The sequence below is a fragment of the Botryllus schlosseri genome, chromosome 15, assembly GCF_051294905.1.
Source record: "Botryllus schlosseri isolate E-star chromosome 15, Bs_hap1, whole genome shotgun sequence".
NCBI classification, from domain to species: Eukaryota; Metazoa; Chordata; class Ascidiacea; order Stolidobranchia; family Styelidae; genus Botryllus; species Botryllus schlosseri.
In genome coordinates, this window is record NC_137250.1 from 10,124,025 (window position 1) to 10,136,201 (window position 12,177).

A 12,177-nucleotide genomic window follows, 5' to 3' on the forward strand; every position below is an offset into this window, starting at 1 on the left:
AAATCTATGTTTTCCTTTAAAAAATCTACACTGAAAGATCTTATATAAGTAGAAGCTGTCTGAAAATAAATCTACTAAAGTAGCACAACTAGGCATATATTGCATGGTTAGAAATAAAATAATCGTTACTGACCATGGTTAAATTACAGTAAAAAAACTATTAAAGTGTAGTCCTAATTGATTAGAATATGGACATTTGGCCGAATTATTTCATACAGTGACAAAAGCAGAGGAGTTGGCTGACGGCGAACAATATATGGGAGAGGAAGCAGATATGGTGCAGCAACACCGGATGCTTGATAGTGGTACATATACGCTGCATGTTATAGCTCAACGATATTGCAGTACCTTGTGCATGATTCTCAGATGAATTTCGTCGTATCGGACCAATGAAAAATGACGAGTACGCCATGAAGACTTTGATGAAACAAATGGCAGCTATGACTTTTGACGATATCCACAGTAAATACATTTTATAAATTTTGTAATATTTCTGGTAAGTTCAGTCTGTTACAGATAATGATGTGCTGGAAGAGGATGGATATGGTTGGCAGATGACGCGGCGTGATAAAAGGAAAGCAAAGCAAATGCTACGCATGCAACTCAGCAAGACTTCAATTATGACAGATGAAGAAGAGGGTGAGGTACACAGTATTTATGAATTGAAGATGGAGGATCGTTGGCGTTTATACAGGCAAGTCACAAGAAGCAACAGTGTCATGAAAGGTCGTAACTACTTAGTGTTGGGTACAATGATTCGACTACTCAAATCCCAGTCGGATATCAATGGTAATGATTGGAGTCGAGTGGGTAGGGTCTATTTTTGTTGAGTAATGAGAATATTAGCTTTTAGACCAAGATTACTATATTACCGAGAAAAGTGTAGTTACGATATTTGGTTCATTCGTTCGTTAATTGAGAAATTTTGTGATTTCAAAACGTCACAAGATTGCTGTTGTTGGCTTGAAACCCCGGTCGTAAGTCAACATTGAAAACCATATTGTAAAAGGCCTATGATATTAATCAAACCTCGCAATGGTCATAAATCGCCACAGCGAATAACTTTGTTTTTATTACCGTATATTAAATCCCATTATTGTGACCCGTGACGCTCTCATTAATGTTTGATAGGGCCTGTCATGCTCGCAGTGTTGGGCCACCTTGTCATAGTCTGAGGATATTTACATTATATTCTACATATAACCATGATCATACATCAATAGTGTATTTGCATGATGCATTTATATATGCTTTGAAATTATCCAGCATGAACATGTCACACGCTCCATGTAAAGTTGTTCCGGTCTACAGATATTTTTCGGAATTGTGCTAGTAAATTGTTACATTTATTTTTTATCACCAATTTTGCTACCACTTTTGATTGCACAAAGTCTTATACAATATTGAGAGTTCGACTGCTGTGTCTAAAAGCAGCCGGCCCTCGGTGATGCCTTTGGCTTCTTGATTGGTCGGTCGTGGGTTCGATCCCCGGCCTGGTCATACCAAAGACTTGAAAACTACTATCCACGACTATCCCGTTTGGCGCTCAGCATTCAGGAATAGCAAGGAGGAGAAAAATCATGGTGGTACGGACTAGATAATCTTACCTGAAAGGTTGTATCACATCTCCATTGTCAAAGCATCTCCATCGTGCAGACGAGAATAAATCTAATCTCTCTCATATCGATAGCTTCATATTTTTGATTATAGGACATGGGTGAATCGTTGGCGTGAGCAATTTCACGTTGTTTCGGACAATCAGATTATGGAGTATAACCGTTTGGCAACCCAACTGGCACAACTGCGCCGTTTGGAAGACGCTGAAATTCTGCAGGGAGCAGATGTTGTTGCCGTCACGACCACTGGTGCCGCCAAGTACCGTGATTTAATTTACAAATTGAAAAGTAAAATTGTAGTGGTGGAAGAAGCCGCAGAGGTTCTGGAAGCTCATATTATCACTGCAATGCCAAAATCAACCGAACACCTCATCTTAATCGGTGATCACCAGCAGCTGAGGCCGTCTCCAACAGTGTACGCACTAGCCAGGCATTTTAATATGGATACTTCTCTCTTTGAGAGGCTGATAAAAGTACATATCCCACACGTCACCTTGAATATTCAGCACCGCATGAGACCGGAAATTGCGGATCTCATCCGTCCGCGAATATATAAAGATTTACAGGATCACAAAAGCGTGCTTTTCCGCGATGAAATAACGGGAGTGGCGAAGCCCGTGTTTTTCATATCGCACGGTGTGTACGAGGAAAATTTGCGGGATGGGAGGACCAAGCAAAATCTGCACGAAGTGGATTTCCTCATTGCGCTTTGCGACTATCTTCTCAAACAGGGATATGAACCGGAACAGATAACAATTCTGGTCATGTACACCGGACAACTTCTCGCGTTTCGCAATGCGATGACGGAAAAGCGCGGAGTCACAGTTACGGCAGTTGACAATTTTCAAGGGGAAGAAAATGATATCATACTTCTCTCGCTTGTTCGAAGCAATGACAAGGTAATGCGATTCAAAAGCGGCGTCATGACATTACAAATAGCAGAAGATTGAAGCTGTTTTTTATTGACATTATGTTACGTACAAGAAACGATACTTCTGTGTTATCAAAATTTGGAATTAATTTTTTGATGAACAATCACTCAATTTTTTTCTGAAACTTTTTTGACGTATTGTCACTACTGTGTGTGTGGGAAGTAACGGAGCTACCAAAGAAAGTATATTTCACTATTCGCAGCACATCACCACTTTTATCACACTTGAAAATTTTACAGATTTGATACCTTTCAATATAAGTGACTCACAACGTACCCAGATTATACATGGAATATGAATATTTTTCAATGACTATTCATTCCCATTGTGGATTCTGTCAAACTATTCCTGCGTACTGGTGAAACTTACTGTACTTAATGACAGTGTAATGGGAAAAATTATATAGCCCATTCCATATGAACTCTTCAAAGGGATAGATCTATACTTGGTTTTCCATAAATACATAGTGTGGTAGCTTATAAAGTACGTTGAACGACACAACACATAGTTTTCTGGGTCCATGTATTATAAACATTACTTGATTTCTAGGTGAGTTTTTGACACATAAATTGAAGGTGGTATTTTGAAACTATTTACAGGCTAGCATTGGATTTCTTGCGACAGAAAACAGAATATGTGTTGCGTTGTCAAGAGCAAAGCTGGCTCTATATTGCATTGGAAATATGGATGTGAATATATGATGATTATATATTTAGGATTATGATCAAGACTTGGTATTATGTTATCAGCTACTTTCTATGAAAAGTCCAATGTGGAGTCGGATATTAGGACACTTGGAAAATGCTGATAGCGTTGGAGAGTCGCTTATCTTGCAATGTAAGAATCATCCTGATCGACTTACCCCAGTTAAGGCTGCAATGGATTTCAAAAATGTTCCAGAAGGTAACATTTTGATATATATATAGCGATAGTGACATATTAATTATACTGTACTCATCAGAAATTGGTGTATTTTGCAAGAAGTGCGGTAATTAAAATCATTACACCTTGTGTTTGCAGGAGGCTGTGCTCAACAATGTCGAACGAGACTTGAATGTGGACATGTGTGCATAAGATTCTGCCATCCTGACGATCATTCTAACAACAAGTGTACAAAACCTTGCGAAAAGATTCTGGAATGCGGTCATAAATGTTCAAGATTGTGCTTCGCCGATTGCGGGCCATGTTCAGAAATCGTGACCAAGGTGAGTTCCACATGTTTGTATACAATTTCTGGCGAAGAACATTGAGTCACGAATACCCCATTGTAGTAAAATTCGAAATTTAATTTAATTCATCCGTGAATTCCATCTATTGAAAATTCCTCTTGAAATTATGGCCTAACAATCACAAGTTACGCATGACCTATTACAGGCAATGAATATGAATTTCAGCATTTGTGATGGTAATGCAGCTTATCAAAAATATATTGAAATAATTAAAATTCTTTTGAATAATTAAGAAATGAAACAAAATCATTTGTTTTGTATCAGTATTTTATGATGGACGAAAGGGATTTCTCATTACTTCAGCATTGTATCTAAATCTTACAAATATTGAATTTCAGAGGCATTTTATCATTTTTTTCTGTTTCGAATCGATATTGATGGAATGTAACTTTTCTAATCAATTTTTCACCTTCGGCAGCGTTTGCCATGTGGGCATGAGCAAGAGGTTAGATGCAGTCAATCTCCTTTCAACGTGTCATGCAAGACCAAAGTTGAAAGTAATACAAATATCCACATATGCGAACTGGGCTAAGGTTAAATTCCTGCTTTTTCCTATTTAAGAGCATTTACCCTGTGGTCATGACATCGAGGTAGAGTGTTCGAAATTGGGAGAGGTTGATCAGAACAACTGTATCGAAAAATGCAACAGCTTCCTTGAATGTGATCATGTATGCAGGGGAACTTGTGGGGAATGCTATCAGGTAGTAAACTACTTGAACAAAATATATTTCGACTTATCTGATCATTTTACTATGTTTACAGGGAAGACTGCACATGCCTTGTGCACAGCCTTGCGGTATCACCCTTATATGTGGTCATGAATGTACGTCGAAGTGCTCCAATTGTCCACCATGCCAAAGAAAATGTAGGACGTGGTGTGTGCATAGTAAATGTAAAAAAATATGTGGACAACCTTGCACACCATGCAAGGAGAAGTGCAGTTGGCAATGCAAACACACAAAGTGCACGATGCTATGCAGTGAGCCTTGTAATCGTGAGCCGTGCAATGAACCATGTGATAAAATCTTGGAATGCGGTGATCCATGCCTTGGTTTTTGTGGCGAGCCGTGTCCGAATTTGTGTGGGATATGTGACAAGGAAAAAGTGACGGAACTACTTTTTGGTGATGAAGTTAAGCCAGGGGCCAGGTATATAGCTGAATTTGGATATCATATATTTGGAATAATCATAATGGCGGTGCGGTGACAGATTTGTTCAACTGATGGATTGCAAACATATATTCACTCACGAAACCTTGGACCAATGGATGAACCAGAGGGATGATGGTAATGCTATTAAAATGAAGGAGTGCCCTAGATGCAAGACAACTATATGGAAGAGCGCAAGATATGCAAATATAATTAAAAAGCTTCATAAGTGAGTTCGAAGCTTCCAACTAAATTTGGTAATGTATTTCGTAACATCTCGTAGTATAGGAAAATTTGATCTTATAAATTCAGTGTGATATTGGGGTAAATATTCCATTAATGCCGGAATCTCAAACACGGGGCCAGATGATTTTGTGCGGCCCGCGTCGGCATTTTGGATTTTGAAGCATTCGACAATATTTAACCGCTGCATTTATTTTTTTAAATTTGAGAACATAAAATTTGCTCAAAAACTACTCAAAAACCGGAAACTACTCGTTAAACGTCACTATCACATCACTTTCAAAAGCTACCCTGCGGTGGAAGATGAGCTATTACTTCACATTACATGTGTACGATGGTAAAAAACATGACCCGTTGATGATTCATGACTGAAAATTGTGATTTGGACTTGGGCGCGACCTTTTATAGAATTACGCAAACTCGGACTGAATGGGAGATTTAATAAAAATGAATCGAGTTGAGTCGGGCAAACAGTACAATCAGAGTTGGACTTGTGACTCAGAACACCGTAACTTGGTACAACCATGCACGCAACAAAATATAAGACTGTTATGAGGAGGAAGCCATTGGAATTCTGTTGCCTCCTTGATTCATAGTTAGTTACATTATGTGTCAACTTGGGTCTCTTTATCCATATTATTATCGCTAATTAAAGGTGGCGAGTAAGGTATGTAGGGTTACACTCCACAGCTGTGACACCAATTGATTCTTCGGCGATTGGAAATTTCTATTACTATGTCTAGCACATTAATCATTGTAGATTCAAGTTGCTGTTGATCTGTGCCGATTTTCGAAGGTAAATATAATGCTGATTTAATTTGACTTCAGTAATGACATGATCAATAGTCCAGCATCAGTATGCCCGAAACCTGGATTAGTCTGTGCTACTTCTAGGCTCTGATATCAGATCAATCTTTGCTTAATTCCAAAATATTCTACCGATAATTGTGGCGCTTCAAATGCCCGCTAGCTGCAAAATTATTACGTGACAGCTTTTAAGATGTCATGATGCATTTGTACGCTCGCGTGGTGTCTATAACTAATTATTTTGACAAGCTATGCCAAGTACAACAACCATTTTGTTCAAATATTTACCATTTAAAAATGTGTTCACAATAATCAATCAATGTAATCGTCAGATTATATTTTCATATGAACAAGACACACACAATGTACAATGCGATAAGACACAATGCGATGTAATGAACAGATAGGATACCGAATGACCAGTTGCGGGGTTACCACTACCTTATTTCACGATGTGTGTGGATCGCCAGTCTGCAAGGTCCCGTCAAATAAGGCCTACTTGGAAATACATTGAATACCCCTATTATTGGTACTGCGGTCCCCAGCGCCATCAAAAACCAGGAAATTGGCGTGCGAGCACATTTGAGTTTGAGACCCCTGCATCAATGGTAGATATTCGGGATGGTGCGAATGTGGTGCGAACGCTGGCATCATATCATGGAGTTCAGCACCAAACTAACATGCACCTTGCCAACTTGAAAAATTTCATTTGCCATATTAGAAAAGTTTGATTGAAATATTCAGCTTTTCCGTTTGTGAATATTTAAGACAGTCATTAATACGGTCATTACTGTTAGCTTGGCCGACAGTTACACATTATCATGAACATAATACACTACATGCAGGACTTGGGTGATCAGCGAACTGCGCTGGCTCAACCAATCAATTTGGCATTTTACAAAATTCATGAAGCGAATGCATCGTTGTTTAAGGAAATAGTTGTGGTTGTACATGTATACAATATATGCAGATATGTGAGGACTTCAATATCCTATGAACTGAGGCAAAACGGGTTTTGCAATACTTCTCCTTTCAAAAATAACGATTCAAACAGCGGTCATTAAAAACATTCAATCCTGATTGATGCAAACTTCAACAAGTGGGTTCAAGAATGTAGACTAATATCCATCAATAATAATAAACGTACACATAGTTGACTACATACAATTGTACAATGTACATACGTGAATGTAGTCGGGGAGGGGGGAGTTGACGAGCTCAAGCGTGACTGCCCAGATTTGATATTTTAGAATGTCACAGCCTTGGGAATCTGTCATTTCGTTTTAATATAACTAATCTACTTTTTCCCTCAAGCATTGTACAATGTTACACGTTCACTAGGGTTCTGACTTGAAAAAAATTGCCTGTACCAGGAATTAATGAAAATTTTGATATATATAAATTATTAAAATTATAATCATTTTGTTCAAATCGAAAAATGTTCTGCACAAACTAACTTCAATTTTCGACACTGGTCCAAATATAGGAAATATTTACAATTCAAAGGTATTCTTTGCTACAAATTTAATCTTGAAATATGTCTTTTTGCACTTCTGGCAAAGTTCATCCATCAATTTGACTTCCCCTTCTGTTATTATGTTAGTGCCAGGGACATCTACAACAAACATATCCGACTTCCAAGGCGATTTTAAGGCACTTTATCGCTGCTGGACATTCGAGAGCAAAGATAGCATCAAATAATCTTTGGTATATTCTGGATCCTGGCCGATATTGGATATTTGGGTCGATACCGATAAAACCGATATCTCACACCTTGATCGATAACCCCAATCAGGGATATCTAGAAGCTCTAAATGTCCCTGACCCCAATACATTCAGTCGATATTCAAAAGAAGTTGGATATACATTAGCACATTTTCAAAGCTTCAGAGCATTTATTTGAACATATTTACAGCCATGGAAGTACTTGAACACGAAATAAACTGGAAAGGCTGTATATTGACAGCTGTGAAGTGTAAGCTATATGAAATATATCAATATGAAATATATCAATATTCTCAGTCTAGCGGTCAAAGATTATAGTTTTCTGACTTCCTGCCGCCATGTTTTGACGCCACGTTTTTCAGCTCCAATGACCGATACCGATAATTCTTTTAAAGTGTGATATCGTCTCGATATTATCAGCGAACCGATAAATCGGTCGCGCTCTAGTATATTCCATATTTAGACATCTGGTTAGAATACCAGGCTTCCTTACACGCTTTTGCGATGAATAAACATGATATCTCCAGAGTTACTCTCCATCCGAGATTTTGAAGTACGCAATCATGGTCCTTGAGCTCCATCACAAATTGCGTAGAGATGGAAGTTTATGCCATTTTATTAGTGATAATCTACTATCTTCTTTGAAAGGGCGGCATGCTCTGCATAGCTCATAGATAAACTTAAGATCATCCCTCCATCCCCGGTTTTCTAATATTTTCATCTGAAATTCTGGCTTGGTGGATTGTACCAAGTTTATGTCGTGTTTTACCACATCATCTCAAAATTTGTAGCTGAGAGTTGGATTTGTTGAAGACGTTGGATTGAAGAACTCTGATATATGCTCTAAGAATCGAACATATGATGTTGGCAACCAATATATTGTGGTTTATGAAGGTCCTTGCTCATCATTGCATTTTGCAGTTTCACAACAACGCCATTCCGCCGTCCAGTATCAACAGATGCTGTGTCACATATGATATGACATTTTCAAATTTTCCTATGCATCATATTCCTCTTATCGGTTTTCTAGACCGCTGAAAATATCTTGAGTTGTTCTACTTTCGCCTTTTCAGACACCCAGTTTGATTTGTATCAGGCAAATTGAAGTTATACAATATATACAGTCTACATCTAAAATCGATATTAATAATTATTTATTAATTATTTAATTTTGACTGTAAACAAGAGCACGATAGGATTAAGTCAATCTGGGCAATCACAATTTACCAAAATACCATTTTAAATCTTCGCAATTGGAATTGTGTGAGTTAAATTCAAATCAGTCGCTATATATATTATATAGTCTATATCTACAAAAGAAAGCCTCATACAGTGACAACTGGAAAATTTTTGTGCGGGAGGTTTTTGTTTAAACAGTCTTAACTTTTGTGAATTTTGACATCAGAACACAAAAGTTCATTATTTGTCACTACAGGACACACGAAATTTTGAATTTCTTTTCTAATCATAACCCTAGCATTCACCGTTATATCGTTACGCAAATGTTGTATTTGAAACTAGAATTGCGACGTCAGATCTTGAGTTCGCGTTTTCTAAAAGGTCATGTTCACACGAACCAGAACCTTTCACAGCTTCGCACCATCCCTGGAAGCTATATTACATTCATCAATCCATATTAGTGCACACGTGTTACAGGGGTATGGCTGCCTTTACCAGTTGCCTAATTCTGGAAATATTTCGTCCATAAACGTTAAATATCGTCATGAATACTTCTTATTAGGTATGTAATATTATCACCATATCGTCACACAGCCCCTCTTTTCAAACAAAACAAACTTTGCTAGACTCAAGTCCGAATGTCCAGTGTTTGAAAGAACTTTTCCAAAATGACCACTGCTGTAATTAGAGTCATGGAATTGACTTTATCTGTATACACTTTTTTTTAATATGACGTATGATAATTGCTCTAGTTCTGTGAATAAAGTAAAAGAAAAGCAATGGGGAGACCCTGTGTTGGCCGATGAAAGTCGTCAGCAATTACATGATGAGTTCGGAAACGATCAAATAATGAAGAAATACTATCGACATCGGCTTGAAGACATCTCATGGAAGCTGAAGGTGCAGTGGAATTACGTTTGCTATTTGTCTCATTCATCAGCACTTCTATATGCTTACACTTTTCAGTTCGAACCTTTCCCTGGAAAATTGGTTGCTGTTGAAAAGACTTTCAGAAGATTACAATCGCTTTGTCATCTTAAACAAGCTAGAGATAAATTGAAGGCCGAAGACGAAACAATTCCAATTGAGTATTTACTGGGTAATTCGTTAACATATTATTAATAAGAATAAGCTTCGGATCTAGTCATGGTTGTCTTGAGGGTTAGCAGAGAAACGTAGCTTGCCGGCCTCTGACCAAAAGTGTCCGACTTCTTGATCGGTAGGTCGTGGGTTCGATCCCCGGCCGGGTCAGACCAAAGACTCGAAAACTGGTATCCTCAGCTATTCTGCTAGGCGCTGAGCAATCACGGATAGCATGGAGGAGAAAAACGGGGGCGCAGACTAGATGACCTCACTATAAAGGCCGTATCGCATCTCCGTGGTACAGGCGAAAATGAAGACCATCTCTCTCTCTCTTTCTCCCACATGTAAATTTCTATGTAATTCACATTAAATCACATTATATTTATTATAATCCAAGTCACACATTTCATTCAACAAATTTATATATTCATTTTTGTACTCATAGCTATATTTTCCACCCAGTTAGTAGTATGAAAGAAAGCACATGAGTATGTGTTGGAGATGGTAAATGATTTTCATTTGTGTGAAGTGGAGAAACCTTGTGAAATATGTGGCTCATTGCACGACATCTCTTTAATATACGATTTGCACTTCATTATGTTATGTGTTGGTTGAAATTCACCTTATGGTCTGACATAGCTATGAGTCGTGAATTTTCAACTTTTTAATACCACAGCAATGAGTTAAACTCTTGAACTGCTTAGGTTATATCGGTTCTTAGTTTCTGACCGTCCTGGAAACTGATATCTAAGTCCAGCGTGCTTACAAGGATTTCTGGTATTATTGCATTATTCGATATTTGGGGCTGCACTTCAGTCGCTATTTTAATTATTTCATCTTATTCATTCATTCATTCATTCCATGTATGGATTTGTAACAGATATCACATCACATCGAATACAACAAGGGGTTTGTTTTCAAAGCAGGAATCACTGCACAACACCTAATTGTAACTATAGGCCTGATCTGTTCCATGATTGAGCCGCATAACGCAAAACGTAATTATAAAAGAGCCGCAACATGAAACATCGAAGATGCGAATTTATTCACCCACAGTGAGGTTAACGCCACCGTCATGTAATGATATGATGCGTAGTGATACTGTGAGTCTTCTTGAACCAAGGTAATGGAAATCTGCCTGATAAGACGTCAAAGCAATCCTCAGCACTTCATTCCAAGTGGGTTGGTAAAAACTGAACACCTTCCAAGTGGGTTGGTAAAAACTGAACAATGTTGAATTGCAAAGCTCTTCCAAATTCTTTCTTAGTCACTGAAAATTACCCCTGATGAGTATCAGCCGAAAATATTTCCGGGTTTATTTCAATATGAATATATTATTCAATTCAAATGTCACCCTGTATAGCCGCACAAGCGGATATTTCCAATTATTACGTAAACGTGATTATACATTGGCATATTAGTTATACTTGATAGAATGCGTTGTTTTAAATTTACGTTGGACCTCTTAGGAACAGCATGAGAAATGTATCTGCAATGTGCATTTGTCATTTGTGTATTCATCAAAGAGGCGCAATTTGGCCACCCCTGCTGTATGCTATCCTTCGTTTTCTAGAAGTTCTACTTATCAGTGACATGGGGAGTATTCCTGTCCAAGACTTGCAATTTCCAATTTCAGCATTTGACAAGGACATTAAGGTGATAACAAAGTGGGTGATGCTTGAACGATCACAAACGTCGGTGCAAGAGGACGAAAACTTTAAAAACGAGACCACTCGCTTGAAAGATGTTCTGGAATACATTAAGCTGTCAGTCAGATGTACTCGACAGCCGGAACCCGATTCTGAGTGAGTTACTGATCATTTTCAAGCATGTTTACTTATTACATGGTTTACACCGCAATTAGAGTCACGGATCACATTAAAATGCTGCGTCAAAAGTTGCTGGAAACCTTCAGCCCGTACGATTCTACAATCAAGGTTACCGTCGCCGAATCGTTTAAAAGAATATACAAAAAGGTTTGTCACATTTTTGCAGGTAAATTTACCGTCGAAATTCTATTTTTCGTTGTAAAGGCTCCTTCACTGATGAGCGACATTGGAATCAATGAGGATGAAAAGAGAATAATTTGTGATGCGATGGGCTTTACAGCAAAGGGACATTGGTTTGAATGTCCAAAAGGTCACGTGTACGCAATAGGGGATTGTGGTGGAGCCACTACCACTGCGAAATGCCCTGAATGCTGTTCGATGATGGG

At 38.2% G+C, this 12,177-nt stretch overlaps 3 protein-coding genes across 15 annotated transcripts in view; 1 reads left to right on the forward strand and 2 right to left on the reverse strand.

The window, feature by feature from the left end:
* Positions 1-12,177, reverse strand: part of LOC145457734 (ubiquitin-like protein 3) — a 245,928-nt gene that overhangs the window by 110,367 nt on the left and 123,384 nt on the right. The window lies entirely within an intron of this gene.
* Positions 1-12,177, reverse strand: part of LOC145457722 (THAP domain-containing protein 1-like) — a 474,772-nt gene that overhangs the window by 58,013 nt on the left and 404,582 nt on the right. The window lies entirely within an intron of this gene.
* LOC145457675 (NFX1-type zinc finger-containing protein 1-like) overlaps positions 1-12,177 on the forward strand; it is a 224,795-nt gene that overhangs the window by 19,741 nt on the left and 192,877 nt on the right. For 3 of the 13 annotated variants that reach the window (XR_013920955.1, XM_080335924.1, XM_080335933.1), the window contains exons 21-36: positions 219-305; positions 367-462; positions 517-694; positions 1,711-2,515; positions 3,148-3,237; positions 3,298-3,451; positions 3,569-3,753; positions 4,196-4,274; positions 4,339-4,478; positions 4,540-4,925; positions 4,987-5,154; positions 9,632-9,779; positions 9,846-9,978; positions 11,599-11,767; positions 11,827-11,938; positions 11,996-12,176. The exons of the other annotated variants lie outside the window; for them this stretch is intronic. Coding sequence is in view for 2 of the 3 variants with exons in the window: in XM_080335924.1 (XP_080192050.1) it covers positions 219-305; positions 367-462; positions 517-694; positions 1,711-2,515; positions 3,148-3,237; positions 3,298-3,451; positions 3,569-3,753; positions 4,196-4,274; positions 4,339-4,478; positions 4,540-4,925; positions 4,987-5,154; positions 9,632-9,779; positions 9,846-9,978; positions 11,599-11,767; positions 11,827-11,938; positions 11,996-12,176 (3,111 nt within the window). In the remaining variant the exon portion in view is untranslated. The remainder of the gene's footprint in view (positions 1-218; positions 306-366; positions 463-516; positions 695-1,710; positions 2,516-3,147; positions 3,238-3,297; positions 3,452-3,568; positions 3,754-4,195; positions 4,275-4,338; positions 4,479-4,539; positions 4,926-4,986; positions 5,155-9,631; positions 9,780-9,845; positions 9,979-11,598; positions 11,768-11,826; positions 11,939-11,995; position 12,177) is intronic. 13 annotated transcript variants of the gene reach the window in all.